Source organism: Capsaspora owczarzaki, assembly GCF_000151315.2.
Source record: "Capsaspora owczarzaki ATCC 30864 unplaced genomic scaffold supercont2.12, whole genome shotgun sequence".
Classification (NCBI taxonomy): Eukaryota; class Filasterea; order Ministeriida; family Capsasporidae; genus Capsaspora; species Capsaspora owczarzaki.
In genome coordinates, this window is record NW_011887303.1 from 210,460 (window position 1) to 237,192 (window position 26,733).

The 26,733-nt window shown below is 54.5% G+C and overlaps 11 protein-coding genes across 11 annotated transcripts; 7 read left to right on the top strand and 4 right to left on the bottom strand.

The window, feature by feature from the left end:
- The first annotated feature begins 71 nt into the window (after window positions 1-71).
- Window positions 72-4,660, top strand: CAOG_06658 (hypothetical protein). Its single transcript, XM_004344229.2, has 9 exons — window positions 72-588; window positions 717-1,852; window positions 1,972-2,687; window positions 2,826-2,983; window positions 3,082-3,270; window positions 3,357-3,417; window positions 3,502-3,905; window positions 3,985-4,380; window positions 4,478-4,660. Exons 1-9 carry the CDS (start codon window positions 108-110, stop codon window positions 4,531-4,533), a joined length of 3,597 nt encoding a protein of 1,198 aa, XP_004344279.2. The 5' UTR covers window positions 72-107; the 3' UTR covers window positions 4,534-4,660.
- Window positions 4,661-4,689: 29 nt separating this feature from the next.
- Window positions 4,690-7,371, top strand: CAOG_06659 (hypothetical protein). The gene is made up of 7 exons (XM_004344230.2): window positions 4,690-4,796; window positions 4,883-5,214; window positions 5,357-5,460; window positions 5,566-5,721; window positions 5,816-5,987; window positions 6,059-6,150; window positions 6,244-7,371. Exons 1-7 carry the CDS (start codon window positions 4,707-4,709, stop codon window positions 7,269-7,271), a joined length of 1,974 nt encoding a protein of 657 aa, XP_004344280.2. The 5' UTR covers window positions 4,690-4,706; the 3' UTR covers window positions 7,272-7,371.
- Window positions 7,372-7,540: 169 nt separating this feature from the next.
- Window positions 7,541-10,212, bottom strand: CAOG_06660 (hypothetical protein; the record flags this gene model as incomplete). The annotated part of the gene is made up of 2 exons (XM_004344231.1): window positions 7,541-7,584; window positions 7,731-10,212. 2 exons carry the CDS (start codon window positions 10,210-10,212, stop codon window positions 7,541-7,543), a joined length of 2,526 nt encoding a protein of 841 aa, XP_004344281.1.
- A 253-nt stretch (window positions 10,213-10,465) lies between these two features.
- CAOG_06661 (hypothetical protein) lies at window positions 10,466-12,211 on the top strand. The gene is made up of 6 exons (XM_004344232.2): window positions 10,466-10,604; window positions 10,816-10,990; window positions 11,095-11,382; window positions 11,470-11,642; window positions 11,750-11,894; window positions 12,004-12,211. The coding sequence occupies exons 1-6, from the start codon at window positions 10,494-10,496 to the stop codon at window positions 12,159-12,161; spliced, it is 1,050 nt and encodes a 349-aa protein (XP_004344282.2). The 5' UTR covers window positions 10,466-10,493; the 3' UTR covers window positions 12,162-12,211.
- A 12-nt stretch (window positions 12,212-12,223) lies between these two features.
- Window positions 12,224-15,847, bottom strand: CAOG_06662 (hypothetical protein). Its single transcript, XM_004344233.2, has 3 exons — window positions 15,639-15,847; window positions 12,511-15,052; window positions 12,224-12,437 (listed from the first exon to the last, which is right to left on the bottom strand). Exons 1-3 carry the CDS (start codon window positions 15,812-15,814, stop codon window positions 12,294-12,296), a joined length of 2,862 nt encoding a protein of 953 aa, XP_004344283.2. The 5' UTR covers window positions 15,815-15,847; the 3' UTR covers window positions 12,224-12,293.
- Window positions 15,848-16,028: 181 nt separating this feature from the next.
- CAOG_06663 (KIN protein) lies at window positions 16,029-18,149 on the bottom strand. Its single transcript, XM_004344234.2, has 5 exons — window positions 17,943-18,149; window positions 17,608-17,702; window positions 17,250-17,520; window positions 16,535-17,152; window positions 16,029-16,388 (listed from the first exon to the last, which is right to left on the bottom strand). Exons 1-5 carry the CDS (start codon window positions 18,054-18,056, stop codon window positions 16,134-16,136), a joined length of 1,353 nt encoding a protein of 450 aa, XP_004344284.1. The 5' UTR covers window positions 18,057-18,149; the 3' UTR covers window positions 16,029-16,133.
- A 638-nt stretch (window positions 18,150-18,787) lies between these two features.
- On the top strand, window positions 18,788-20,258 carry CAOG_09000 (hypothetical protein). Its single transcript, XM_011272385.1, has 2 exons — window positions 18,788-18,884; window positions 19,098-20,258. Exons 1-2 carry the CDS (start codon window positions 18,870-18,872, stop codon window positions 20,100-20,102), a joined length of 1,020 nt encoding a protein of 339 aa, XP_011270687.1. The 5' UTR covers window positions 18,788-18,869; the 3' UTR covers window positions 20,103-20,258.
- CAOG_09001 (hypothetical protein) lies at window positions 20,253-22,453 on the top strand. The gene is made up of 5 exons (XM_011272386.1): window positions 20,253-20,527; window positions 20,827-20,964; window positions 21,065-21,251; window positions 21,343-21,478; window positions 21,570-22,453. The coding sequence occupies exons 1-5, from the start codon at window positions 20,263-20,265 to the stop codon at window positions 22,401-22,403; spliced, it is 1,560 nt and encodes a 519-aa protein (XP_011270688.1). The 5' UTR covers window positions 20,253-20,262; the 3' UTR covers window positions 22,404-22,453.
- CAOG_06666 (Wdr85 protein) lies at window positions 22,378-24,412 on the bottom strand. Its single transcript, XM_004344237.2, has 9 exons — window positions 24,029-24,412; window positions 23,867-23,929; window positions 23,707-23,800; window positions 23,545-23,636; window positions 23,316-23,470; window positions 23,151-23,223; window positions 23,001-23,066; window positions 22,757-22,920; window positions 22,378-22,656 (listed from the first exon to the last, which is right to left on the bottom strand). Exons 2-9 carry the CDS (start codon window positions 23,890-23,892, stop codon window positions 22,496-22,498), a joined length of 831 nt encoding a protein of 276 aa, XP_004344287.2. The 5' UTR covers window positions 23,893-23,929; window positions 24,029-24,412; the 3' UTR covers window positions 22,378-22,495.
- Window positions 24,413-25,114: 702 nt separating this feature from the next.
- Window positions 25,115-25,960, top strand: CAOG_06667 (hypothetical protein). The gene has a single exon (XM_004344238.2). The coding sequence runs from the start codon at window positions 25,124-25,126 to the stop codon at window positions 25,880-25,882; it is 759 nt and encodes a 252-aa protein (XP_004344288.1). The 5' UTR covers window positions 25,115-25,123; the 3' UTR covers window positions 25,883-25,960.
- A 62-nt stretch (window positions 25,961-26,022) lies between these two features.
- Window positions 26,023-26,402, top strand: CAOG_06668 (hypothetical protein; the record flags this gene model as incomplete). Its single annotated transcript, XM_004344239.1, has 2 exons — window positions 26,023-26,104; window positions 26,180-26,402. 2 exons carry the CDS (start codon window positions 26,023-26,025, stop codon window positions 26,305-26,307), a joined length of 210 nt encoding a protein of 69 aa, XP_004344289.1. The 3' UTR covers window positions 26,308-26,402.
- Window positions 26,403-26,733: the final 331 nt, after the last annotated feature.

A 26,733-nucleotide genomic window follows, 5' to 3' on the forward strand; every position in this document is an offset into this window, starting at 1 on the left:
TGCGCGTGTGAACATTTTCCACACTATACAATCTCAGTCTCTGAGTTTTTTGAATTCACTCCTTCTTTTCTTTTCTTTTTTGTGTTTGTCAACTATCTCAGTTTCGGATGAGCTTTCTGTTTGGTCGCAAAAAGCCGGATCAGCCGCCAGTCGCCGAGGTCCGCAGCGGCGCCAACAACCCCGGAGCGCAACCGCAATCGCCTGCATCGGCAGCAGCCAGCCCGGCAGGACCCGCGCCGGGGATGCCCCGCGCCAAGGCCAGCGCAGCGGTTGGTTCGACAGCGGCAGGCGTCAGCGACGACAGCCAGCACCGACCACCAGCGCCACGCACCAGTGTCATGTCGCCGCAGGGTGTACCCGGTACACCCACGAACGGCAGCGCGCATCCTGGCCCGGCGACCCCGCGCGGATCGCTGTTTGGCGGCATGAGCGTCAAGTCGGCTGCGAGCAGTCCCATTGCCGCAGCGACCGGCCGCTCGCACCCAGCTCCGTCCGACGGCCCGTCAGCAACAGTGACGTCGGGCGTGCTGTCGTCGCACAGTGCCCAGCAGCCGGACGAGCAGCATCAGCACCAGCAGTCGGGTTCCGGTAAGCAGGGGGTCGCTGAGAACCGCAGATCAACCTTGCTCAGACAGCAAAGGTGCTTGTTCTTGGGAATTAAGGTGGTCGATATCTCACCTCTTGTTTCATTGTTTCCCTTTGTTTCTGAATTGCAGGATTCTCGTTCATTCAGGATGGCGCTCAAGAGGAAGACGATCTGACCTCAGCTCATGACGCGCCTGCCGATGCTGGACCGAGCGCTTTTGGATTTATTACTGCAGATGACAATGCGTCATCGGATGACATTGGCGACGAACTTGCGCCAGAAGAGGCCGGTGCCGCATTGCCGAGCGACTCTTCGTCGAATCTTGCGGACGGTACTTTGGGCTCGTCGTTCGGGTTTATCAACAACGCGCCTGCTGACGAAAGTGCTAAAGTCGCAGAAGCTGTTGCTCCGATCGTCGCTTCAATCACTCCTACTCCTGCAGTAGCTGACGTTGCAGTGCCGCAGACACCTGCGGCGGTGACAACAGCCCGACCTCCACTGACCAATGTTGTCGACAGCTCTCCGCATTTGGTCGCCACGGCTCCCGACACTCCCCCTGCTGTTGGAGGTGCTGCTGGCGAGAAGAAAAAGAAGAAACGCCTGGCTGTACGACCTGGGCATGCGCGTGACGACGATGAGGACGAGCCCAGCGCCATCGTTTCTGCTGCTCCAGCCTCGCCAAACGTCCAGAGCGCGGCAGCCCCTGTGGAGACTCCTGTTGCCACTCCCGCTCCGGCGTCCATCAGCGTCAAGCCAGACGTAGCTGATGCAATCAAGCCTGCCACTGCAGATTCGCCCGTAAGCCACGCGAAACCGCAGCCCATCAGCGCCCCAGCCGTAGATGTGTCTGTTCCAGCCCGTCATGCGCCTACGGTACCCCAGTCTCCGCCGGCACAAGCCGCGCCGCAGTCCCCGCCTGTTTTGCAAAGCACCGAGCCACCAAAGGCCACCCTGGCCGCGCAGCCAACTGCAGCGCAACAGGCCATAGCCGACAAGTTGAACGAGCTCGCTGCCTCGCGGCAAGCCCTCGACAACGAGCAGCAGAAGATTGTCGCCGAGCAAAACGCCACCTTTAGCCAGCTGATTGCCTGCCGACAGGTTATCGCCGAAACCGAGGCAGCGCAAGCCAACTCGATCGCCGACGAGGCGTTCGACATTGCCGAGGAGCTCAATGCGAAAATCGAGGCACTGCGGGTTGAGGCCACGGCGTTGCGACGTCGCCTCCCTGAGCTGCATGGCGATTTGCGCGACGTGCTCACACGCCGAGTAAGTTCCACTGACGGAGACGGGGGGGGCCTTTCTTTGTGTTTAATGTGTTTGATGTGCTTTCAGCGGAACCCTCACCAAAATCACCCTTATTCTCACTGTGTGTGTGTCCCTTGCAGGTCGAGCTCGGCGTTGCTGAAGCTGCAATTCGGCAAGAAACCATCAATGTCCATGCAACTGCAGTGGAAGCGGAGGAAGCCTCCTTCCAGTCATTCCGTCAAGAGCAAGACCGCAAGACAACTAAAATGCGTCATCGCATTGCTAGCGAGCGAGAACGGATTGCCAGAGGACTGAGTCACGTCCAGCTGGACACTGAGCACGTCGAGCGACGCGAAGCCGAACTCGACACGACGCTGGCAGAGCAGACCGCCGACCTGACAGACCGCCTTGCAGAGCTGCAGACCTCCAAAGACCGTGTTCGCAACGAAATTCGTGCATTGATGGCCCAGGTGGCTGCGCTGCAACAGGAAGAGAACGAGGTCAGCTCCGCGATGGCCATCGAGCAAGGCAAGATTGACGCAGTGCGCGACACGCTGCATGAAGAGCGCGCACGTCTCGAGCAAGATCGACAGCGCATTGCTGAAGAAAAGGCCAAGCATGCGACAGAGATGGAGCAAGTCTCTCAGGAGCATGCTGCCTACGAAGCGTTGGTGGCCTCAGTTGAAGAGGAGTCGTCCGTGCGCAAGAGCAAGCTGGCTGCTGCCAAGACGCAGGTGTCTCTCGGGCGGTCTGACCTGCTCCACCTCGAGAAAGAGAATCGTGCCATGGCCGATTTTGTCAATGAAAGCAAGGAACGGGCGACTCAACGATTCCGCAGCGAAGAAGAGCTAGATCGGTATGTTTTTTTAGCTTGTGTGTGCTTGAGGGGAACTGGAGACTCTTGTTGTTGTCATCGTGGTGTGGCTCTCATTGCTGGGTGATGGGTGTGTTTTTTCTTTGTGCTTTTGTCCGTTTTCCTGCATCATTTGTCTAGTCTTGCTCTCAAAACAAAATCGCAAGAAAAGGAGGTCAAGGACATTACCGCCAAGTTGTTGGCACTTCAAGCGCAGGCCTCGCAGCTGAAGAAGGCGATTCAAAATGCAGACGAGAGGCTGCCTGAGCTCGACGAGGAGAAGAAGATTGCTGTTGCAGGTCGGTTTTGGTTTTAGACGGGGGGGAAAAGAAAAAACGGGTTGCGGTCGTCAATCTAACCTTTTTTTTTTGTTTTCCCCTTCTGAACACAATCACAGGTCGCTTCTTCAAGGATGCCAGCCGTATTACTGCCGATATTAAAGCCAAAACACAAGAACGCGCCACTGCAGTGGAAGAAAGCGAGCGAGTCAAACAAGAAATCGATGCTCTTTCTGTGACGCTGCAACAAAACAAGCAGGATTGGGAGGCGTCGACTGCGGATTTGACTTCGCGATTGTCCCTTGTTGGTACGGTTTAGCGTGCGATCATGGGTGGATTTCGGGAGGAGGTTGTTTGTAGGTTTGACATTTTTCCATCGTCCAACACTCTGTAGATAAGGACCGCTTGGCATCGTCACTGACAACATTCGAGGTGCTCAAGTCCCAGTTTATCAGGCATGTCGCCGCTGCTGAGATATGACGATTGTTGAGCCTACAGACCAATAACAGTTAACTCACTTTTTTTTTTGCTCACAATAGCGCAAAGCGTGATCGTCAAGAAACCCTGGCTCGCCTGATTGCTGCAGAGGTGGGAGCATGCCGTGCAGAAGTGCAAGAGCTTGCTCATAAGCTTGGCGACACTGGAGCGTCTGCTGGAGCCGCAATCGACGACGCCTTCCTGCACGAATCTTACGTTCCAGTTTCCGCGGCCACCGCGCCTGCGACCCCTGCCGCCTCATCGTCCTTGGATGCTGCGGAAACCCTCGAGCTGTCAGCCGTCTCGGAAGACCTGCTTGGGCAGCCTAGCGACAACCAGGAGTCTTTGACCGAGCCCATCTCGGCATCATCTGCGGAGCTTGCAGTTTCAGATTCTATTGATGGTGATGATGAAGAAGGTCTCGTCAAGGAAGAAGCAGATGATGTCACTGCGGAGCCGTCGGCCGGTGAGTATCGTTCAAAGCGCGAGTGCTTGTATGTTTTGTGACAACATGCTCAATGTGATGAACTCGCCATTTTCGGTAGGTCCTGCTTTTTCGTTCATTTCCGAACCACCTGTAGAGGACAGCACCGATGCACCCGTCGAGTCCTCCACCTCGGAGACGAACGCGGCAGTCAACCTTGCAGATGCCACCATCGATGACTCAACCACAGATGCCGCTGCCGCCGAGTCCAATCCAACCCTTTCGACAACTGACCATGCTGAACCAGCGGCAGTGGAGGTGGATGGAACGGGTGAGGTTGAGGCTGATGCTGATGCTGCTGCTGCTGCTGCTGCTGCTGCTGCTGCTGCTGCTGCTGATGTTGCTGCTAATGCAGCCGCGGCGCTGCTCGCAAAGCGCACTGCCATTGAGGAGCAAATTGCAACTCTTGAAGCTCAAGTCGAAACTGCCGTGGCGGAGGAAAACTTTGAGCGTGCAGGTAAGTGTGTGACCGGATGGACTGGAGATGAGGTTGTCTCGTCGTGCACTCACCAAGATTTATTTCTTGTCTCCCCTTTTGCTTGGTCCTGCTCCAGCGGAATGCGATGATGACATTACCAAGCTGCGAGCCGAGCTGGATGCGTTGGCATAACCAAGTCTGATTGCCTTCTTCTGATTGTTTGATTTTCCAACATTGACTATGTAATACTTGCCCTCCCCTTTCGTTGGGGTGTGTATGTGTTTCTTCGCTGAATACATCCCACATCCACTTCACTCTACTACAGTCATTGCAGTCCATTTCTTCTTTGCTCAGACGGTCACAACATGGTCTTGTTCCAGCTGCGTTCGCTCGACGCTGTCGGCTTTGATCTCGACCACTGCGTCATCAAGTACCGCCTCCCGCCCACCAACAAGGCATGCTGTTGCTGTTTGCCGATACACCCTTATTCAACCTGTCATTGTATGGCGCCAACTGTCCAAACTCACTGTTCCACCTGTAGCTGATTCACGACGCGATTGTCGCCTTCCTGACTTCGCTCCACAACGACGTCGCTCGTGCCAATGCCGAGTCTGCGCGAGACAACCTGGCCAGTGCAGATCTGATGAGCGGTGGCGACGGACTGTCCGCCTCCTCTGCCACTGCAACTGCAATGGATGTCTCGCGCTCGTCGTCCAGAGACCGCGCATTGCTGTCGACAGCCGCGCTGCAAGGACTCTATGAGGACGCTGCGTACCTTGCCGAGTTTGACGAGACATTTGGCATCAAGGGCTTGGTGTTTGAAATGCCAACGGGAAATCTGCTCACCGTCGACGAGACGGGCTGCATTGTCAAGTAAGCGTCGTGCAAGTACCGGGCTTTGTTGGGTTTGTTTCGGCTACGGAGCAAGCGATCGTGCGTTGCGTTGCATTGGATATGAAGAGGATGCTCACAATCATGATTCTGTGCCATGTCGGATTTCCCATTCCATTGGCAGGTGCTTCCATGGAACACGACAAATGACCGTTGCAGAGATTGAAACGACCTATGGCGGACGTCAATGGCACGACTTCCCAGCGCTCAAAAGCTTTGCACGACAAGGTGCAGTGTTCTCATGAGATCGAAAGGGGGACAGAGAGAGAGAGCGAGAGAGATGTGTGCTCGATTTTCCACAGCCGCCTCACTTTGCAACGCTCAATTCCTCAGATCGGTTTGTTCACTTGAGCACCTACTTTAATGCCCCTGTGGCCTATCTATGTGCACGCCTTGTGGATCTTTGCGACACGCGGCAAATCGAGTACTCGTTCTGGAGCGACATCTGGGCTGGGTTCAACTTTATGTTCACTCCATCCGCGTTTGCCTGTGCGTAGTTTGACGACGTGTGCAGCACTGTCAACTCTTGCGTCGCTCCATCTTTTTTGTTGAGCTGATCATGAAAATTCTTGGTATCGCACAGCGCGCCAGGGCCACTTTTTCTCCGCGCTGATTGACGAGACAGAGAAATACGTTTACAAACGGGACGATGTCCGAGTGCTTCTGAGCCGACTACGGGAAGCCAACATTATGACGTTTTTGCTCACCAACTCCCATGCCGACTATACCAATCTTCTGCTTAACTTTGCGATCGGGTAACAACTCCCAAGCGTCGTTTTTTCTTGCTCGATTCTGTTGCTGGCGGCTCAAACCGTGTGCTCCACAGATCGGACTGGCGCTCGCTCTTCACTCTCGTCATTGTCAATGGCGAAAAGCCGTCCTTCTTTGAGGCGACCAACAAGCCATTCCGAGTGATTGGTACAAGGCTGCAGACTTTTTTTTTTTTTTGCTTTGGTTCCAAATTCTGCTTCAAATCTCTCAACCCTTCCCCCCTCCCTCCGCATTTTGCAGACGATGCCACCTTGCAGCTCGAGACGATGGACTCGCGACCGCTGGCCATTGACGGGCGCATTTACTCTGGCGGCTGTGTTTCGCTCCTTGAACCAGTGCTGCGTCAATATCGCGTTGCCCAACTGGCCGAGCGAGGGCTACCAACATGCGCACCGGAAGCCTATCCATTCAGAGCGGCCTACGTCGGTGATAACATTCACTCGGACATTGTTGTGGTGCATAGCAACACGTCTTGGTTTACGATCGCGGTCGTCGAAGAGATGAATGACGATGACCTGCTTGATCTGGGCGACTCGGTGGTGCCGCAGCGGTCCTTGTTGTTCTCGAGTCAAGCGGTGAGCACTCGCAGCCGCCGCCGCTTGGAGGAATCTCCGCTCCAGTCCAGCAGCTCGGACGACTCCGAGTCACCGGCGCCTCGGGCTGAAATGCGAGCCCTCACCATCCAACCCTCAGGCAATGCAAGCCCGATCGTGCATCACAACTTGCTGCAGGTACCTGTTGAGCACGTCATCCCGCGATCCATGAGTGACACTCTACTGCAAGTTAGTGCGCCTGCATCTGCGCTGTCCGTGCAGACCGTTTCGACGCCCACCAAGCGACCCCGGATGGAGCCGTTCAACACCCATGCGAGCGCCATCGACTCTTCGATGCATCTCGTGGATGCACCTCCCCTCGTCCAGGTGACGGCCTCGATGCAGTTCCCGTTCGGCCGCGGCTACCTCCGCCGCTTTACGCAGCGCTGGGGCTCGTTCTTCCTCGCTGGCACCCCGGGCCTCGACAGCGACACGCCTCTGTTGACGCATTTGGGCCGCGTCATTGTTGAGCACAGCTCTGTGGTTGTTCCCTGCATTACGTTTCTTTCGAAGGCGGGCTTGGACTACACCCTCGGCGCTCGCGACGACGATTTCACGACCGTCTTCCAGGGGCATGTTCCTCAAGTGCTGCGTCGCTTCAGTCCGTCTGCATCACGAACCGCGCTTGACGAGCTCGAGTCGAGATCAGCGGCCGCCCAACCGATGCAATTGTAACCATTTTCAACGGCGCAGATTTCTACCGAAAGATGGATGCGCTACAACACTATGCAGTTCCCATGTTTTTAAAAAAAAAAAGAAAGAAAAAAGTAAAACGATTTATAATTAATGGCACAACAATCTGAGCACCATGACATCACTGCGGTTGCGTGGACCCTCCCGTCTTTCCCCGCCGTTGACGCAGTACAGATCCGTCGGATGGCTTTGAGGGTTCAGTGGCCGCAGCAGACGACGCTGGTGCAGCAGCCGTAGATCGCGGCTTGGATTCAGTCGCAGCGGCAGCGGGAGCGCGGCTGCCAGAGAACAGTCGCTTGCACGCTCGCCAAACAAAGCGAATGGGCCGATAGACAAGGTTGTACACAATCACCACAAGCAGAATGTCCAGCAGGTAGGGGAAGAGGATGAAAAAGACCCGCATTGCATGCGTGCGCATCGAGACGTGCTGATCAAACACACCATGCCACGTCGAAGTCACGCGGGTTGCTCCATTCTCGTCGACCGTCTCATTCAATTGGATCACGGCGTAGTTGCGGTCGGGGTTACTCTCGTGGTGCGAGACCATCCAGTTGCGAATAACATAGCTCGAGTGGCGCTTGGCAAGAGCAAAGAAGGCAAACAAGCCTTTGTGGTCAAGGGCTGTGGATCCGCGCGTCAGTCCCGAAGCGGTGATTTGGGGCATGCACTCTGGCTCGGTGCCTGCAATCAGATACATGAACTGCGGGAGGTACGGCTTGAGCGGCGGAGCAAGCCAAGTCACGGCGTACGCTGCATCGACAATCCGGCGGACCAACCACGTCTGCGCGGGATCGGACAGCTCGGGGACGCGGCAGAGGCTGCACGAAGTGTAGTGATGGACGTCGCCACCGACAAGGGTGACTTTGTCGTGGTGGGGTCGCAACACTTCGAGCACAGCCATGGCGCCCTCAATGTTGTCTGCATGCGCCGGCGTGCGGTCCCCATCCACTCGGAAGGCCAGCACGGCCATGAGCTCGGAAAAGTACGCCAGTGGCACGCTCGAGAACACGACAATGTGATCGACGGGTGGTACAGTGGCAGCAGCCGCAGGCTTCTGGCTGGACTGGGCTGCTGCAATGGCGGCGGCTGCATCCTTGGAGTACTGCTTGAGGACGGCCTCGAGCTTTTCGGCAGCCGCAAAACTGCCCTTGATCTTGATCTTTCCGTTGCGGAACGCCTTTTGCGCCTGCAGCTTGCCCGAGCCCAGTGCAACAAAGTCCTCGTCAGAGAGCGTGAAGGTGGTGTTTGGGCTTGCTGCAACCGCACCCTTCACCACAGAGCCAGCACCATTCTTGAGATCGACCGTCCAGTGCATGACTTCCGTGCCGAGCTTGGTAACGTTGAATTGGAAGATGGCGTTCACTTGCTTGACCACCTCCGGGTGTTCGGGAATGCGGCGCGCCAGCTCGTTCATGAGCACCGTCGAGAGAAGTTCCTCTGTTGTCGCAGCGTCGGGGCCGGCAGTCCATGCGGCAATTTGCTTTTGGAAGGCGTCAAACTGCACCGCGTCGAGCAGATCAAGCCGTTTTGGCGGTTCGCCAAGATCAATCTCACTGTTTGCGAGCGATCGTGCGCTGCGTTTGCGCAAGGTGGCCGCCTGCAGGAAAACGTTGCGGAGTCGAATGTCAATCATCATCAGGCCAATGTTGCCGACACGGCGGAAATGCCAGAGCTTGTCTTGCGTGTCGAGTGTCTGGTGAGCAATGTCGCCCATAAGTTGGTACTGGTACTCGTACAGGACGCGCCGGCCGGCATAGTAGACGCGCGACAGGTCGTTGCGAATGTCGCCCGTCAGATCGGTCTCCATGTGTGCAAAGTCAAAGTTGTTGTTAATGTCGTGGTCATCCGGCAGCATCCAGTGCGCGCCGCGGCGAAGGAAGGACTGCGCGGCAGTGTGCGACCAGGTGATTCGGTACACGTTTCGGAAGGCCTCGACAAGCTCGTCATGCGTGAGCTCGCCTTCGTAGGACTGCTCCAGTTGCGCCCGGTACGCACGCACCACGGCATCTGCATACACTTGATCGCCCATATGCACGGTCAGATCGTGGTCTGTCTGGTTTGCGGCCATCTGTTGCCAGAGCGTGTCGTCGCCGTCCTCAAAGTAGCGATCGCACGAGACTGCCACAATCCTGTAGTTTGTCGGATGCACATCCAGCGTGCGGAAGATGACGCGGTTGGTGCCGTCTGAATGCGCGCACGTCTCATCGAGCTGTCGGCGCGCCTCCGCCTCCGATGGCACAAATGTGCGGCGATCGTCGTCGGGCTCGTTGGTGTCCTTGAAGCACGCGACATACTCCGTCCCGGGCTGCAGCTGGTCAATGACGAGTGCCTTGGCAACATGCTCGACAACGATTGGCTTTGGCTTTGGGTACTGGGCTCCGTTTTGCGGCTGACTCTGACTCTGCTGAGCGTCTGAGCTCGCGGGGGGGAGGTTTGCCGCGGTTGGGCGCACAATGACCTGCATGTGGTGGTGCTCGTTGAGCGTGTTCAGGCCCTCGTACAGCACTCGCGCAGTGGTCTGCGTCACATCGCCAACGACCAGCAGCAGGTCCGATGGGAAGCGCTCGGGTCGCTGGAGCAGCAATGGCAGGCGGATCCACGCCTCGCGCTTGAGGACGGATGCGGACTTGAGCGCGGCTGCCGCTGAGCCCTTCTGCCGCAGCTTGACGACCGGCGCTGGTGAGCTTGCGCCTGCTCTCTGGTGCAGGGTGGCCTGGTTGGCCTGGTTGGCCTGGTTGGCCTGGTTGGGAGACGACGACGACGGGTTTGCCTTGTCCTGTTGCTGTCGCGCTGATGCAGAGACCACCAGCGACGGCGCTGTCAGCAGCAGAAGCAGAACCAGGATGGTAAAGAAGGAGAAGCATGAGGCACGCAGCGGACGAGCTCGACTCGCGCTGGGAGCAGCGGCAGCACTCAGTCCCATTGTTCTGAGAAGAATGGAAAACAAAACGGCTGAGCGTCTGAAGGTAAAAATGTGAGAAAATAAAGAAGAAGACTGATGTATCAAAGAGAACGAGGTCCCAAAGCAGCATTGAGCGAGGACTGGGAGTTTGAGATTGCATTGACAATGCATTTGGTGATCTTGCTCCACTGTGGATTGTTCATTGTGATGCACCCTGTACTGCACTGTACTGTTATAATACAGTATCACACATCCTTATCCTATGCTCATTCCTCTTTTGTTCCACTCAACTCTCAATCGCAATGTCCCAGCCGCAGTCTGCGCGAGGCCGCGTGGATGTCTCTGATCTGCTTGCGCCGTCGCACCACGGCACCTCCGCCAACAGCGACGTCGTCGACACATGGGCCGGCAAAGTACGACGCCCTTTGTTGTTTTGTGTTTTGTGTTTGAGTATGTGTGTGTGTGGATGGAGATGTGCGAAACCCAACGCAGCTCAATGCAGCTCAATGCGTCACCAACTCCGACAACCGAAGCCAACCACCCTCCCCCGGACTTCCAACCGACTCTGAACCGACTTGAATGCTGGGTTTGGTTTTTGACTCTCTTCTTGTATGTGTGGTGCAGGTGACGCGGCTCAAGGCGCTGCACCCGTGGGCAAAGGCGTTTCTCGTTGTCGCCATGCTCGAGATTCTGATTGTCGTCGCACTGACCATCCAGCGCATGGCAATCATCTCGTACCCATTCACGGACGACTCGCGCGCCGACATGACCTACGCGGTCGTGCTGCTCATCAACGCAGGCAAGTCCACACAGTGGGATACTGAGCGAGCAGGATTGAAAAACTAACTGCACACAACTCGCACTTCACACTGAATCAACCTTTTTGGTACTATGGTCGAGCAGTGTTCTCGTGCTATTATGCAGTGCATGGATGCCTGCGTGAACGCAAAACGGAAGTTGCCGCGTTCGTGGTGGCCTCCCTGACCGTGACCATCTACGTTGTCTACCAGTACGCATTCAACCCGCCAAACACGGATCCAGACTACGAATCCAACTGGCACATTTCGCGAGAGATCCGATTCATCCTGATCTGCATCTTTGAGCCGATGGCATTGGCGCTGGCCTTCCTGACCCAGCGCCACTTTGGCTGGGTCGAGTACAAGACGGTCGGCGCAAACGTCGACTACATGCGTGAGTAGCTCCTTTTGAGATTTGCTTTCATTGCTGTGGTCCAGCGTCTCGTGTCATTGGCTCACTGTGCATTTGATACGTTTACAGGGCTGCACCGCGATTACAGCATGTATGTGACCTTCCTCAAGTTTGACATGCAAATCCAACTGAGCCTGGTCGTGCTGAGTCTCTTTTCGCGTCTCGAGCTCGATGCAGAGATGGGCATTGACATGGCCGCGGTGGTTGTGGTCTTGATCACGATGATTGTTGGTTGGTTGGCGGTAAGCAAGTGCTTTGATTCGTGTCCTTTGGATTGTCTTGTTGCATCAAACAATCCTCTCAACCGTTTTGCTTGTTTTGTTTCTTTTGAACATTGATCAAAACACAGGTTCAGTCGGAAAACCGCTCCGCCATGATCTTTGTCGCCATCTCATCCGTCATCACGTTGGCGTACGACGTGTACACCATCTACAAGTTTAGCTCGAGCTCGAACGATGCAAGCTCGTTTGCGCGATACGCCATTTTGGCTGCCGGTGAGCAGCAATTGCTTGCCTTTGTTTGGTGCTTTGGCATCCGCCAGCCCCGCTCACTGAATTGGTTTGTTTTGTTTGTTTGTTTTGTTTGTTTTTGTGCCTTTCACAGCCTCCTTTGCCATCCTGATTCGCCTGGTGCTGTTCTTTTTCATTCGCCGTGTGGTCAGCAACTTTGGTCAGGGTCTCAAGTCCATGCTTCACAAGCGATCACACCACCAGCGCCCAGCGAGCGAGGAGGATCCGTTGATCCGCCCTTCTTATTATTAACTAAAGGCTGAACTCTTTGTTTTCTCGTGCAATAAAGAACATAACGAACACGACGTTCGCATTTTTTGTACGTAATGCTGCTGTATTCTTGGCTTGGGGTTTGCGAAAACAAAGCTCAAAAGCAAGGAAACATTACATGCGGCGAGCAGCCATTGCGGCAGCCAGTGCGCTCGCAAGCGAGTCAAGCGTGGGACCGCCAGGAGGGTGAGTAGCACCACCCGAGCCAGAGCCTGAGCTCGAGCTGGCCGCGGCGCCACCGCTCGACGAGCCGCCAGTCTTTATTGTCAAAACAAAATCCATGAGCTCCAAGTCAACCAACAGAACACAGACACATTCTCTAAAATCTTACCAGAGGACTTGAGCGGTCGTTGGTTTGAACTTTGCGCAACCCGCCCTTGAAATTGGAAATGCTGGAGAGCAAATCGCCGCGGCCAGGCTGGCTCGGAGGTGGGCCGGCTGCTGGCGGAGCCGGAGGTGGAGGTGGGCCACTTGGAGGCATCGGTGGCGCAGCTGGCGGCATCGGCGGCGCAGCTGGCGGCATCGGGGGAGCTGCTGGCGGTGCTGGCGGTGCTGCTGGTGGTGCTGGCGGTGCTGCGGGTGGCGCTGGAGGCGCTGCTGGCGGCATTGGAGGCGCTGCTGGCGGTGCAGGCGGGGCTGGAGGCGGAGAAGGCGGTGCAGCAGGAGGCTCGGCGGGAGGTGCCGGCGGAGGTGCAGGAGGCGCCGCAGGAGGAGTGGGTGGACGAGACGCTTCAGGCTCAGCCTCAGGCTCGGGCTGACGTGCGGTCACAGACTCGCCAGCGTCATCCGAGGCAGATGCAAACGAATCGAACGAGTTGGAACGTGTAAATCCAGCAGCAGTAGCAGCAGCAGCGGCCACAGGCGCAGCGGCAACGGCGCTTGGTTGTTGAGACGAAGTCGGACGGTCCATTTCAATCGCAGTCGAGCCAGCCGGTGCCGCAACCGTGGTAGCGGTACTGGTGGTGGCCATGCTGCTCTCAGAGCCGCGGCCCACGAGCGAGCTCCGCGCGGTCGGGTCGTTGTTGTCGAATTTGCGCAGCGCAGGGAACATCTTACGACCCAGCATCCAGAACAGTTCGAGGAAGAGGAAGAAGAGCGCCAGCAAGCCGGCAGCAACAATCAAAAAGAAAACGACGCCCGAAATGGAGGAAGCAGCCTCGCCAGAGTAAACGCCAATGCCAAAGAGCAAGTCCACATGGATGGAGACGAGCAGGACGATTTCGAGATTGTTCGCCAGCATTGACTTGTACGGAGCAATGCGGCTCTGGAAGACGGACCAGATGAGCAAAAAGAAGCTGGCAGTCAGCGCTTGGTACCGAGGCGAGTTGATCAGGAAGGTAAAGATGATGACGTAGAGCAGCTTTCGCAAGTAGGTGCAAAACATAAACCACTCTGCCCGCTCACGGTAGCGCGAGAGCAGACCCTCAAACTGATCGCGGCGCAACGTGAGGACGGACGGCGTGAAGCCATTCTTCTCCACCTGCTTGATGCGATCCGCATCCGTGTCGCGACCGGCAAATCGCCTGAGCATGATAAACTTCCAGAGAGGAATGCCAATCGAATAGACGGCAATCGCGGTGAGGGCGAGCGCTTGGTTGGTCATCCAGTCACCCTCGTAGCATTGGATGTTGGACGAGCCAATCATGTAGTGGTGGCTGTTGGATCCATCAACGGCCTCGATGCGCTGGCACTGGTACATGGCGAACGCGGCCGCAGTGACAGGCAGGTAGATGAACTCGAGGAAGCAGACAAACGACGAGACGGATCGATCCATGGCAGAAATCATGCTCGGCGTCTTCCACATCCACATGCACTTGAAGCACACACCGAGCAGAATGTACAGCCAAGCGAGACCAAGGAAGATGACGTGCAGAGCGAGGAAGATGAGAGGCAGCGCGAGTGTGATGGCCAGGCCAGTGTAGATGGTGTAGTCGTCGAGCGCGCATTCCGGCATGGCCAGCTGCCAGTTCAGCATGCTGAAGGAGAGAAAGTTCAAAAACCGCATCAGCGTCGAGTCCCAGTCGAGAGGGAAGACGTAGAGCAGCGATGCCAGCTGCAAAAAGTGCAGCAAGATGGGCAACGACGTCGTGCGGCGGTACAGAATGGCGGCAAGGAAGAACGCTAGCCAGGCTACAAACATGAAAAAGCACGCAGCCATAAACCAGCGGTCGGAGCCGCACTCGCGACACTCAAACTGGAGCTGAAAGTAGTCGGGTGCGCACCCGCCGCAAACATAGCCTTCGTACCCGGCCTCGCACACGGTCGGCGCGCTGACGGACAGCGGCGTGCCGCCAGGGCAATGCGAGGCTGTCGGGCAGGCAAAGATGGCCGAGCTGTAGGTGGACAGATTGGCGGGGTTGGTCACGTACGCAGGATAGAGAGCGTAACCCGGTGCGACGAGCGGGAGACTGAGGCCGAGCACGTTGCACTCCGAGCCGACGGTGCATGGGAGGCAGGGAGGCAGGCCATCCGTCCCGTAAAAGCCAACGTCGCAGATGCACTGGTTGGGCGCAAATGTTGTCTGTGCTGCAGACGTGCGAGGCGACGAAAGGGCGCCGTTGACCGAGTGGGCGGGGCAGGCCTGGCAAAAGAGATCGGTTGGGTTGCTCAGATAACTTGTGGAAGGGCAGCTGAACGTTGCTGTAATGTTGAACGGGCCGGAAACCGCCCAGTTGGCAAACGTGACATTCAAGTAGAGCGGCAGGTTGTTTGTATTGGCGTAGGTGAGCAACGAAATGTAGCTCAGGCCGTCCGCGGAAAGCACAGCCGGCTCAGACTTGGCGCTGTAGGATGCCTGCGACGGCGGTGAGACGGTGCTTGACGCATAGATGGTTGCATTGGAGCCTGTGACGACGACGACCGCGACCGTGCCACTGATTCAAGACAAAAAAAAAAAAGGATCAGAAATGTGAGTTGGAGCGCAGGCGGATTGAACACAAGGCGGGTCCTGAATACACAAACCAATCATCCTCTCATTTGGATGCATGTGCATGTGCATGTCTACCATGCACGTCGTCGGGTGAGCGGGGGTGGCGTGACACCTTCCAGCAAACTCTGAGCAAAATTGAGCTGCAGCTCCTCCTCGTCCTTGTCGCACAGTACAAAATAACTCGGAACTCGGATACTTCAGCCCGATTATCTGATCACGATTTTCTTATTCTGATGGAAGTATTTAGTTTTAGTTTTTGGCGCGTTATTTGTGTTTGTTTTGAAGCGTTTTTGTTTGTTTTGGTTTTTCCTTTTTTTTTTTTTTTCTTTTTTTTTTTTTTTTTTTGAATAAAGAACTCGCCTCTTCTTCATCGTTTCGTTCAATTCAAATGGATGGGACGTTTTCACTCTTGTTCTGAAGCCCCGATGCAGATTCGACCAATTGCATGGCAACGTTGAGAACGTTGTCAGTGAAATGAAACCCCCCTCAGTGTGTTTCAGTGAGAGTTGAGAGTTGAGGGGGAGCTTTGCCTTGACGTGGGGAAGACGAGCTCGTTGCTGGTGATCGAGTTTGCGGGAATGCCGTTGTTCAGCGTCAGAGGGGCAGCCACGGCGCACAGTGCGCTGCTCAGGGTTAGAAGGAGCGCAGCTGTGCAGACCATTTGCAAGACGGCGGAGGAGGACAAAGCGGAGGAGGAGCCTGCCATTGCTGCTGCTGCGGTTCCCCCTGAAAAATCCAAACAGAAACCAAAAAAAAAAAAAAAAAAAAAAAAAAAAAAAAAAAAAGACAAAAGACTGAATCAAGAAACGAGAACGAACCTGACAGTCACAGAATGTACGGGGGATTGACGAGGCGTGCGATGTTGTAATCCAGGGTCTAGAAATGCAGACGGAAAAAAAGGGGGGTTGTGGGGGCTTGGAGGGACATCAAAAGCTTGTTCATTGGAAGAAACAAATACACCTCCAAACAACTCCGAACAACTCAAACCCAAACGCTGGACCTCGCAGAGTTAGTATAGCTGCGGGTCATGCGTAACGAGATGAACTCGAATGAGAGGAAGAGGAGGACGAGGTGCTACGCAACAGCACCGTGGGATCAAACTTGCAAACATCCTCGTAGTCGGCTTCGATCGTGCGGCCGCTGTTGGAGCCAGATTCGATTCGGACGCGGGCGCGGTACTTGTCTGGAATGAGCTCCAACATGCGCGCAATACCGCCACGATACTGGCCGTTCACAATGTAGACGGATTGATCAAGAGCGGGAAGCACAGTTTCGAGATGCTGAAACACATAACAACAAAACAAAACAAAAAAAAAAAAGTGAGCCAAATACATCCCCACTTTGCTGCCTCTCCTCGCCCAAACACGACTCAAGTCAGACCGCAGAAACTTCCTTGGAAAACAATAGCCCACCAAAAAACTCATACCTCCTGATCGAGCCGCAAAACATCATCCGAGTCAAGAACCTGGACGTCCGCGACAAACTTGTTGGAGACTGCAACAACGATGCCCTTCTGCTTGTAGTACTGGCCATTGCTCAGCGACTTGTTGATGATGCGCACAACGAGGCCAACCACAATCCAGTTCTCGATGCGCGCGCTCTTGTTGTGCTGCTTGGCCTCTTGTTCGGCCGCCATGATCTCATCGAGAGCAGAAATCTTTCGCTTCTGCGCGCCCGAAGAGGAGGAGGAGGATGAGGATGATCCGTTCGAAGACTCTTTCCGACTTGAACTCGAACTGTCGGACGTTGCGAAAACATTCGAAAAGGAGGACGCCGACGACGCGCCATTTCTGCTGCTGGCGTCACTACTGCCGCCCTTCAGGAGCTCGGACAGGGATGCTGTCTTGGCTGCTGGGGCGGCAATCGGAGCAAATGAAAATTTGAGCTTTTCAGGATCGATTTCCGCCGGCTCGGCGGACGTGCTGTCTGGATTTGCGGCAATTTCACTCTCGCGCTTGGCCTGGGCTGCGTCTGCCAGTTCTCTGGCGCGCTGCATTTGCTTTTCAATGTGTCGCTGAGATCGGTCTTCGTCGTCCATTTCCATCTGCACCAAAGTCAGGGTAAGTCAACAAACGAATGCGACACTTTCCTTTTCCCCCCCCCCTTACGTCCAGCACCACTCCACCCTTCTGGCCACCGACCTTTTCTTTTCGCTCGGCTTCCTCGGCCCGGCGCAAGGCCTCGGGACTGCGGTCAATGTACGCAATGTACCAGCCTCGCTCCGTGTGGTCAATGTTGCACTTGTTGGTTTTGCCGAGATACATGACAAAGTCCGTCAGTGTCTCCCAAATGGTGGCATTCATGTGAACGTGATGGCGGTCCTGGATGTACTCGTTGTACACGACGTTTGCGAGCACGCGTTTTGTGCCAAAGCGTCGCGCGACCATTTCCAGCACGGTCTTTTCAAAGTCTCTGAAACACGCGAGCCATGTTAGTGAGCGCGTAAGTGTGTCCGAACACTGTAAATCTTTCTGTCTAGTCGGAGAAGGGGGGCCTTACCGAGAGTAATTGTCAAGAATCGAGCTCGAATTGTCTGAGAATACTTGCATCATGCGCTTGTGGCCATCCGTCAGCGTGTGGCATTTGAATCCATTCTGTGCAGTATCGTCGCAACAATAGTAGAGTGATAGAATGGACTGTGTGAGTCAACGGGCGACGTAGTGAAAACGAAACGAAAGAAAGACGAAGAACGAGGACCGAGACCCAGCCTCCCCTCAGCGCGGCTGCCCAACCGCGAGGACACGAGACGGCGCTCCAAACCGGTCGTCTGAAAGCAGCCCGCTCGGCCGAACTGAGCCCGCTCAGCCCAGGAACGCGGGCACACACACACTGACCTCGTCGCGGCATTGCTTCTGGCACATCTGGCAGTACCAGCGGAGCCGCTGCAGACCCTTGGCCTTGATGCGGTTGGCAATGTCCTTCGGCGAGCCCTTCTCGGCTTTCGTCATCGCTTTGGGACGAGGGAGTGGGGTTTGGCTTGAAGAAGTCGGTGTCGGATAAAGGAGAACTGGAGTGGCTTTCCAAAGCCTTCTAAATTCGACGCTGTAGCCTGTCATTGCCGAGCAGTCGCATTGCTCAGACAGTGCGAAATGCATTGTAAATATGATTGTGTATCGTAATATCCACGAATAACGGAGGGTATCGGATGCCGGTGGAGCAGGAGGGTGTTTGCTTTTGGCGCGAGTGTTACTCGTCCTCGTATCTCCTCGTGGAAGAGCGTATTGGAAGTGCCGCTTTGTAATTTGGTTGCACGTAGTCTTGTGTTGCTATTGGTGCCAATGAATGTTCTAAAAGTCGAGTTGTATGCCAATCTGAGGGTGCTGCTGCTCTGTCGGCAATGTGTTTGACTCTCTTGCTTTGCAGCTCTCAAATCGAAAAATTTCCAGCCGACTTTTCAAGCACCTCAACACCAATTCATATACACTGTAAACTGGCCATCATTTTGATGTCACTTTCAAGTTGGTCTCGCCGCTGGAACAGCTCCAAAACGCGCATCCAAGGATTTGCTCGCTTTCCCTCTCACTCGTTCTATCCATTCTCATTGGATCTCTTTCACACCGTCTCTTCTATTTTCATAGTGATTCTTCATTTTTTCATTATCCTTCATATTTTTTTGCTCTTTGCTTTTTTTTGATCAGTCAATCGCTCGATTTGGAGCAAAGTTCAGTCTTAAGTTTGTCTTTAATACTTGTCTTTAATAACTAGTATCACTTTTTGTTTCATTCTCGGCGGTTTTTTTGCTTACTATTTGTTCAACAACCATGTCGGAAATCACAGTCAGTCTTTTTCGCTGTTCCCCCCCGCCTTCCGTTTCGCTGCTGCTGAGCCTCCCTCCAAACCAAACCACGGCCTCGTCCCCCACTTTACACACTGCTCGAAGGGGGTCGTTGGTGTGCTTGTGCTTGGCTGGACCGTCCATTGCACTCAAAACGCGCGCGGCTTTTGCTCTGCTTTTTCTTGCTTCTGTGCCTGCTGCTGTTGTGGGCTAGGTCGCCGTGTACGAGCGCATCATCAATCTGACCATCGATGGCATGGCGCATGCGTTCGCTCAGGCGGGCATCGACGCCTCCGTCACGGACGAGATCAAGCAGCTGTGGCACGAGAAGGTCAACGCGACCACGGCGCTGATGCCAATCGAGCCAGCCATGGCCGCGCAGGACCACCTCAACTTGCCACTGTGGATTGATCCATACAGAAACGGAAATGGCGGTGCAGATCCCTTGCCACAGTCGTCGGCGTCGTCTTCAACGACTGTTGCTACTGCTGCTGCTGGTGCACCTCGAACACCGGCACCGCCAACGGCATCGCTTGCTGCGCCATTGCCGGTGCGACAGACACAGCAGACACAGCCACCAGTGTCGCATACTCCAGCGAGTACGCAGCAACAGCAGCCGCAAACAGCACCAGTCGCAACGCCAGGCGGACCGCTGCCGTCGTTCGACGCCGCAACACCGGCAGGCGCCACACCTGCCGCGCTACCTAGCTTTTCAGACGCGTCTCTTAGTTACCCCCACCACCACCAGCACCACCACAACGGCGATTCAAACCGCATGTTCCAGCCAATTCCACCGGACACTCCCGCAGTGTTTGCCAACCCATTGACGTACGCAACTCCCGCCCCGCATGTCCCTGGCGCATACATGGATCCTGCGACACCGTTTGTTCCTGTTGCCTCCACGCCAGCGCACGATGGCTCTGCGCCGAGTGCAACCGCCCCAGAGGAAGCTGCAGCCTCCTCTGCCGCTGCCCCTGCCCCTGCCGCCAGCGACGAAGCGGCGCCACCAGCTCAAGAGTACAAAGACGACGAGCTGTTGTCGGACTCTGACGAGGAGGAGGCCCCAGAAGAAACTGGCGAAAAGAACATGATGCTATGCACGGCAGAGAAGGTCACACGGAATCGCAATCGGTGGAAGACCACGTTGCGCGGCGGCATTGTGACTATTCGCGGTCGTGACTATGTATTCCGGACAGCGACTGGCGAGTTTACCTTCTAACTCCTGTAAAAACCAACTGAACTGTCCTGTATGTGAAATGTTGCAATACAAACCATTCGTTGCGTTTCGTTCGCTCTTGTCCCCTTGCTGCCTCTTTTTTTTTTGTTTTGACATGTAGAATGATGCATTTTTAATACACTCTTCCATTCTTCCAGACAAAATGTCGCATCTGACGTTGGCCAAGCTCTCCGACATTGCCGGCGCACAAGACTTGCGCTACGCGACTGCGCTGAACATTGCGTCGAAGGGCATCGCGAGCCTCGACGACCTGAGCATCTGCGTTGAGCTGCGTCGCATTGATCTGTCGCACAATGAGATTGCCTCGGCCGACGCGATCGACCACTGCAAGTCGCTGACCTGGCTCAACGCGGCGCACAACAAGCTGACCTCGCTCGCCGCCTTCCGCGCGCTCACCCAGCTCCAAGGTACACCCCCCTCAGACCACTCATCTGATCTGATCTTCAGCATGCCCACAGGCGTGTTCAGAACGCTTTCCCCCAAATGGAGGGCGCCGGCGCCGAGCACCAAGTCCACGCGGATTCCACATGGAGAAGGCAGCAATGCAATGGGACTCCCAGCCAAACGAGCAAACACAGACAATGGGGAGAGGAAAACCCCTCTCAGCCAACAAACAAATAGAGAGCTCGAGCAAGCATTATTGTTCACGAGCATCGCAGAGATGCCAAAATCTTACCTTTTTGTGTGTGTGTTTGGTTGGCTACAGTGCTGAATGTAAGCAACAACGAGCTTACGTCGATGGACACCGTCCAGTTCCTCGTCAAGCTCAAGGCACTCGTGCTCAACAACAACCGCATCTCACTCATGGAGCATTTGGAGCAGCTCGTCGAGTTGAATACCATCGGTACGAGCCGAATCATGTAAATCAGCAGGGGTAGTATGATTGTGCTCATTCCGCCCCACTTGTAATCTGCATGGACATGCTGCCTGTCGCAAAAACGCAGTGCTGTCGCACAATCGTCTTCGAAACATTCGCGGCTTGGCCACGTTGACAAAGCTGACCAAACTGTCCATCGCACACAACGAAATTCGCACGATTCCGGATCTCCGCGCCAACCACGAGCTGGCCGAGTTGCGCCTGAACGACAACAAAATCCAAGCCTTGCCCGAGACGCTTGAGCTGAACATGAAGTGAGTCTGGCAAACAGCGCTTGGGTGTAAAGAGTGTGTTTTCTGTTTTGTTTGTTTTCTAACTTGCTTTGTCTTGATCCTGTCGCCTTAGCATCAAGATTCTCGATCTCGGCAACAACTTGATCAAGACGTTCGAAGCAATCGACGTTCTCGGCAAAATGCCATTCTTGGAACAAATAAATTTGCGCGGAAACGGCGTGATTGAGCTGGAAGGCTATGAAGCTCATGTAAGTCAAACTCTTCCTTGTGAAATGTGTTCGTGGTCACCTGCACAAGGATAGACTGAAGGCCTCTCACCACACCGAGCTGCTTGTACAGATTCGCAAACTCGTGCCAAAGCTCAAGGTTTTGGATGGTCGAAAGCTCGAAGAGGCAAGGGTTGCTGACGAATCGCGAAAGAAGCTGGCGCGTGCTCGCGCATTAGAGCAGCAGGCAAAGAAGGAGAAGCACATTGCAGCTGCAGCTCGCCGCCGTGCCAAGGCTGCCGAGTCTGACGAAGAAGGTTCCGGCGATGCCGCGCCCATGCAAGTCGATGAGGATGCTGCTCCAGCAGCGCCCCGCGAACGCCGCGAACACCAGCGACCGCGCGAGCCCCGCGAATCCCGTGGATCACGTGAGCACTCTGAGCGACCGAGGCCAAGGCGCCCCGCATCTGGAGACGCTTCAGAGGAGTCAGGTGCAGCGCCAGCACGAGTTTCAGCCAAGCGACGCGCTGAGGCCGACGAGCACGACTCGACAGAAGTTGCGAGCAGGCCTAGCAAGCCATCCAACGGAAAGGGACATAGCGAACACCGAAAGCCACCTCAAACGGGGGCAAAGGAAGAGGAACACTCGACCAAACGAGTTCGAATTTCTGCCAGCGACGACGGCTCGCTTTCCACGACCAAGAGCACTCGTGCAACACCCGCTGCACCTATTGTGGCTGCTGCTGCCGCTGCTGTTGCTCCAGAGCCCGCAGTCAAGCATACCGTTGCCGCACAATCCGGCGTTGTTGGAATTATTGATCACTCTGCCAAAACCAAAGACAACCGCGCTCCTGCCGCGCGTCCCGCCAAAGGCAAGGCGGCTGAAAAATCATCGGCCTTTGACCCTGATGCTCTGTCCGGCGATGGTCTATTTGGTTCCAGCAGTGCGCTTGGTGGCTGGAATTAGAAAGTGTTGTTCTTCAATACATGCAGCTGGAACAGCGCTGTTACAATGGATTTGGTAATTCTCTAAATGTAGGCCTTTTATCAGATAGAGATTCAGGGCATGTCGGCGTTGGTCGGAAGTCGCCACAAATGCAGAGAGTGATCGTAAAATGAACAGCTGGCAATCAAGCCCTCGATCTGCGGATGCCAGTCAACACCGTACGCGATGGACTCGTGCGCAGTGTGACGGTGAGTGAGGCTCGGTTTGTTGGACTCTGATTGTTGGACAAAGTGGCAAACGGAAACAAAAACAAACTGAGCCATCACGAAGGATCACGCATCGAAGCGCACTTCAAGCATTGAAGCGCGACGTACCGTCGACTGACACCACAGGCACACCACCATGCATGGCCGCAGCGGCAATCAATGATGGATTCTGTGCCTGCCACTTGAGCCGCCAGACGCCACCATGGACACGAATGTCCTCAACTGGGGCTCGCATGCTGCGCGTGTCCCAAAGTCGAATGTGCTCATCGTAGCTGACAACGGAAACGATCACCAAAGTTTAGAAAAACATGCAGTAGAATGAATTCTGGACCTGTGTGTTGCTTCAACTCACCTGCCCGATGCCAAAATGTGTTCGCGGGAAGGGTGGCTCTGGAGACTGCAGACGCCCATGGTATGTCTGCAACGAACGTTTCGTAACGTCAGTCTCTCTCTTTGGCGTGCTTTGAAGGCCAAGTCGGAGCGGTGGTTGCAAAAGACTTACCGTTTGGACGTAAAGATGGGCGTAGTGCAATCTGTTCGAGTGTCCCAGCCGCGAAAGAGCGAGTCGTCGCCACCTACCCAAGCAACAGGGGCATAATCGCGTCAACATGCAAGACTACTCACTCGCCAAGCAGCACACAACCACCATCTGCAACAACCAGCTTACCCGAGTACACGGTGCTCGTGTTCCACTGATTGAATGCGGTAATCCATGCTTCGAACGAGTGCGCTTCCCATTCTTGCACAAGCGCGACTTCTCCTTCGGCGAATTGATGCAACGCAATCTGTCCAGCAGAGTCGCTAGATGCGATTTGCAGAGGACTGTTTTGGCATCATCGAATGAGCGTTGTTGTTGTTGTGGGGTCGTGCTGCGCAGTTCAAATCGAGGGTTTTACCTTGACGCGTCGATTCGGCAGTTCCATTCGAGCGAAAGTCTGAGAGTATCGCTCACAGCGTTGGACTGGCAAAGCACCTCAAGAGTCACGCTCTGAATGACACGCGACGCAGCAAGTGAGAAGTCTTTCTCAGCCAAAAACCAACAAATTCAGGAGCATTACTTTGGCAGACATGCCAACCCGATAGAGAGTCAAAAACCCAGAGGCATCCACGATGGCAAGGACTGGATCAGAGTTGGCAATTGTTCTTGGCAGCCTGCGATGAGTTCAGCGTCAGATTCTGAGACAATTGCATCGGAACTCATCGCTTTGGCAAGCTTACCATTTGATGTCCAGGATGGCAGGCATGTCTCGTCGCAGGACCTCCACAAGCCTGATGTTACTTCTGTCATATCAACGATGATGTTGTGAAGTGAGATTCTAAGATTTTGCGTCACACATGGATTTTTGATTCACGCGAGAAGCGCGTGTTTTCCCGACTTACGAGTTCAGACCTGCATCGCGCAGAGTCGTAGTCTCACCATCAGCAGCAGCAGCAGCACCTGTCTCCAGTCGGTACAGCAGCAGTCGACCGAGGCGCGCTCGTGGCGGCGTTCGCTTCTCAGTCTCATCGTCGCTATCCTCCTGAGTCGTCGTCGTCGTCGTTGAAGACTTCTCTGGCTCTGGCTCTGGCTCTTGCTCTGCGGCTGCCAGCTGATACGTTGCGCATGCGAGCAGTGGCTCGGCGCTGGTTGGGCACCACTCGACCGCATCCGCGCTGTACTCGGTGTCAATCTTGACCAGTGGGACGGACGTCGCCATTCTTGCAGGCTATTCTTCTCTCTGATCCTGCTTTCAAGTTTAAGAAGCGAATGAAGCTTCTTGGGGGGGGGGGTCTGAATCGCCGGGTTTTTTGGAACGCTAATGATAAAGTGTGGTTTCCCCAAAAAATCGCTCATCAAAAAAACAGTACTGCATCGGCAAAAAAATAAAATCCTCAAAAAATCAATAAAAAAAACAGTACAGCATCCGATTCCCCCGACTCGCATCAAAAAAATGCAAAAATGAACAGTCAAAACAATTGACTTTTTCGAGGGTAAAGATTCGTTCCCGAAATCGTCGTTTTTCGAAAAAACCCCTAAGCATCGTCCAATATTTGTGAAAAAATGAATAAAAAATAGGTACAGCAGAGCGAGATGAAAACGACAAAAATCGATCCCGAAATCGTCCTTTTTTTGAAAAAACCCCAATGCATCGTCCAATATTCAGAGCGATTCAACAGAGAAAAGGGGTACAGCAGAGTGAGAAGAAAAAGCAGGGGAAATGGTTATGGGATCAGTTTTTACAAATTGAAGAAATAAGAATAAAGTGCGATGCATGTACGAAAAGGAGGTGGAGGAGGGACGGCGGGGTGAGGAGGCTGATCTGATTTGAAAAAACAAAAGCGTATAAGAAGAACGCTGATACTGCATCGATTTCTACCCCTGCACCCTCTTCTGGGGATTCCTACTATGCCTCCCACTTCCCAGAACGAAATCACAAATATAATTTGCTATTTTCGAGAATCCTGTTGTGATCATTCTATTTTCAACAAAAAAAAATGGTCAAACCGGCTGAGACGAAGTCCAAGAAAACGGCTGAGACGAAGTCCAAGAAAGCTCCGAAAGTGGAGTCAGATGAAGAGGAAGATGAAGAGGAAGATGAAGGGGAAGAGGAGGAAGAGGATGAACCTGTCGCAGCCCCGAAGAAAACAACACCAAAGAAAACAACACCAAAAAAAGCGGCAAAAAAAGGCAAGGCGGCAACTGCAGGCTCCGACACCGACGACCAGCTGTACCAAGACGCAGAGGACTACGAGATGCCCATGCCGATGCCCATGCACACGCCTCGTCGTGGCTCTGCTGCGTCTAGCTCCCGTGCAGCTCCACCCCTCACTCGCGCGCCTCCGTCCATCATGTCGGACGTCGAAGACGGAGTCATGAAACTCAGCCTTGTAGATCTGATCAACGCTGTCAACGGCGCACCGCGTGTCCATGGCAACCCGAACGCTCTCACCATCGATACACTCAGCCGCATCTTCCAAGAGCTCAAGGTTGCCGACGACGCATCAGTCATTCGCATCAACATGAATGGTGCAAATGGTTGCTGCGCATGGGTTGAAGGGCGCTTTTGCAAGAACTCGAGCGCCACGGCAAAGGGCAACTCTGTTTACTGCAATGTTCACTACGGCGCTTTCCTCAAGCAGGCCATGAAACAGAAAGTTCTCGTCGACGCTGAGCTTCCTCGCGCCAATTTTTTTGACCATGACGCCAACAAGGAGATTCATCTGGCGTGCTGGCCGCAGGGTCGTGCTGTCTGATCTTTGTTTGATCTTTGTTTGATCTTTTGTGGGTTTTTTCCGCACTTGCGTTTTCCCAGTAAACAACATTCCGACACCTTTCATTTGTGTTCAGAAAAAGTGACGCAAAAATAGAAAAATGATCGTTATGTTCAGTCAAAATGTCTGAAGAACTCAATGCGAGCGTCCGCTTTTGCGGCCATGAAGGCTGCACCAGCACTGAGATTGTTTCCGTTGGCTTTTGTCATGAACACTGTCGTGATTTGCATGAAGTTTGTCGCTGTTTCAGGGCGGTCGTCTGTGACATCGCCCTGACAGCTGAAGCAGCCATCGAAATGCTCGACGTTGACAACTCAGAGGCGACCAACCGCGAGATTATGGCCTCCGCTGCGTTAGAGCGTATCGCGAAACTCACGAAAATCAAAAAGTCCCACATCCCAATGTGACGTCTAGTAGGACGGCGGCGGTCGAAGCACGCATTGTGGTCGAGTCGTGTTTTTCTTCAAACAAGTGTTGTTCAATAAACAAATTTTCTTGTTGCCATAACACTTCCGGTGCGCGTGCAGAAACAAAAAAAAACAAACAAAATCTGATTGGTCAAAAATTGCTCCTCAAAAAAAAGGACAGGTCTGTCCTTTTTTTCATCAGAAAAAACGGCACTCTTCTTCGTTTTTTTAATGAGCTCGAGCTCGTCCTCATCCTCGTCCTCTTCACGCACTACACAGCCCAGCACATTGCACGAGCAGGAACAAGCGCTCAAGATCGAACTCATCAAAGTGCGCTTGCAGCTGGCCAAGCTTGAATCGAAGACGCGCAGTGGCCGACAACTTTCGAAAAGCGAAATCAAAACCAACCGCCAGCTTCAGCGAAGA

Coding starts and splice junctions, on each gene's coding strand:
- CAOG_06663 (XM_004344234.2), bottom strand. CDS start 18,056: ATGACGAAAGCCGAGAAGGGCTCGCCGAAGGACATTGCCAACCGCATC. Junction 17,703..17,942: donor AGAAGCAATGCCGCGACGAG/GTCAGTGTGTGT, acceptor GATACTGCACAG/AATGGATTCAAATGCCACAC. Junction 16,389..16,534: donor TTTTGCGGCTCGATCAGGAG/GTATGAGTTTTT, acceptor TATGTGTTTCAG/CATCTCGAAACTGTGCTTCC.
- CAOG_06666 (XM_004344237.2), bottom strand. CDS start 23,892: ATGCCTGCCATCCTGGACATCAAATG. Junction 23,801..23,866: donor GCCATCCTGGACATCAAATG/GTAAGCTTGCCA, acceptor AACTCATCGCAG/GCTGCCAAGAACAATTGCCA. Junction 23,067..23,150: donor CCCATCTTTACGTCCAAACG/GTAAGTCTTTTG, acceptor CGTTCGTTGCAG/ACATACCATGGGCGTCTGCA.
- CAOG_06659 (XM_004344230.2), top strand. CDS start 4,707: ATGGTCTTGTTCCAGCTGCGTTCGCTCGACGCTGTCGGCTTTGATCTC. Junction 5,722..5,815: donor CACTCCATCCGCGTTTGCCT/GTGCGTAGTTTG, acceptor GGTATCGCACAG/CGCGCCAGGGCCACTTTTTC. Junction 6,151..6,243: donor CAAGCCATTCCGAGTGATTG/GTACAAGGCTGC, acceptor CGCATTTTGCAG/ACGATGCCACCTTGCAGCTC.
- CAOG_06658 (XM_004344229.2), top strand. CDS start 108: ATGAGCTTTCTGTTTGGTCGCAAAAAGCCGGATCAGCCGCCAGTCGCC. Junction 1,853..1,971: donor GCGACGTGCTCACACGCCGA/GTAAGTTCCACT, acceptor TGTCCCTTGCAG/GTCGAGCTCGGCGTTGCTGA. Junction 2,688..2,825: donor AGCGAAGAAGAGCTAGATCG/GTATGTTTTTTT, acceptor TCATTTGTCTAG/TCTTGCTCTCAAAACAAAAT.
- CAOG_06662 (XM_004344233.2), bottom strand. CDS start 15,814: ATGGCAGGCTCCTCCTCCGCTTTGTCCTCCTCCGCCGTCTTGCAAATG. Junction 15,053..15,638: donor CTCGTCTTCCCCACGTCAAG/GCAAAGCTCCCC, acceptor GTCTTGAATCAG/TGGCACGGTCGCGGTCGTCG. Junction 12,438..12,510: donor ACGACCGCTCAAGTCCTCTG/GTAAGATTTTAG, acceptor TTGACAATAAAG/ACTGGCGGCTCGTCGAGCGG.
- CAOG_06661 (XM_004344232.2), top strand. CDS start 10,494: ATGTCCCAGCCGCAGTCTGCGCGAGGCCGCGTGGATGTCTCTGATCTG. Junction 11,383..11,469: donor CGCAAACGTCGACTACATGC/GTGAGTAGCTCC, acceptor ATACGTTTACAG/GGCTGCACCGCGATTACAGC. Junction 11,643..11,749: donor TGATTGTTGGTTGGTTGGCG/GTAAGCAAGTGC, acceptor ATCAAAACACAG/GTTCAGTCGGAAAACCGCTC.
- CAOG_06667 (XM_004344238.2), top strand. CDS start 25,124: ATGGTCAAACCGGCTGAGACGAAGTCCAAGAAAACGGCTGAGACGAAG.
- CAOG_09001 (XM_011272386.1), top strand. CDS start 20,263: ATGTCGCATCTGACGTTGGCCAAGCTCTCCGACATTGCCGGCGCACAA. Junction 20,528..20,826: donor CGCGCTCACCCAGCTCCAAG/GTACACCCCCCT, acceptor GGTTGGCTACAG/TGCTGAATGTAAGCAACAAC. Junction 20,965..21,064: donor CGTCGAGTTGAATACCATCG/GTACGAGCCGAA, acceptor GCAAAAACGCAG/TGCTGTCGCACAATCGTCTT.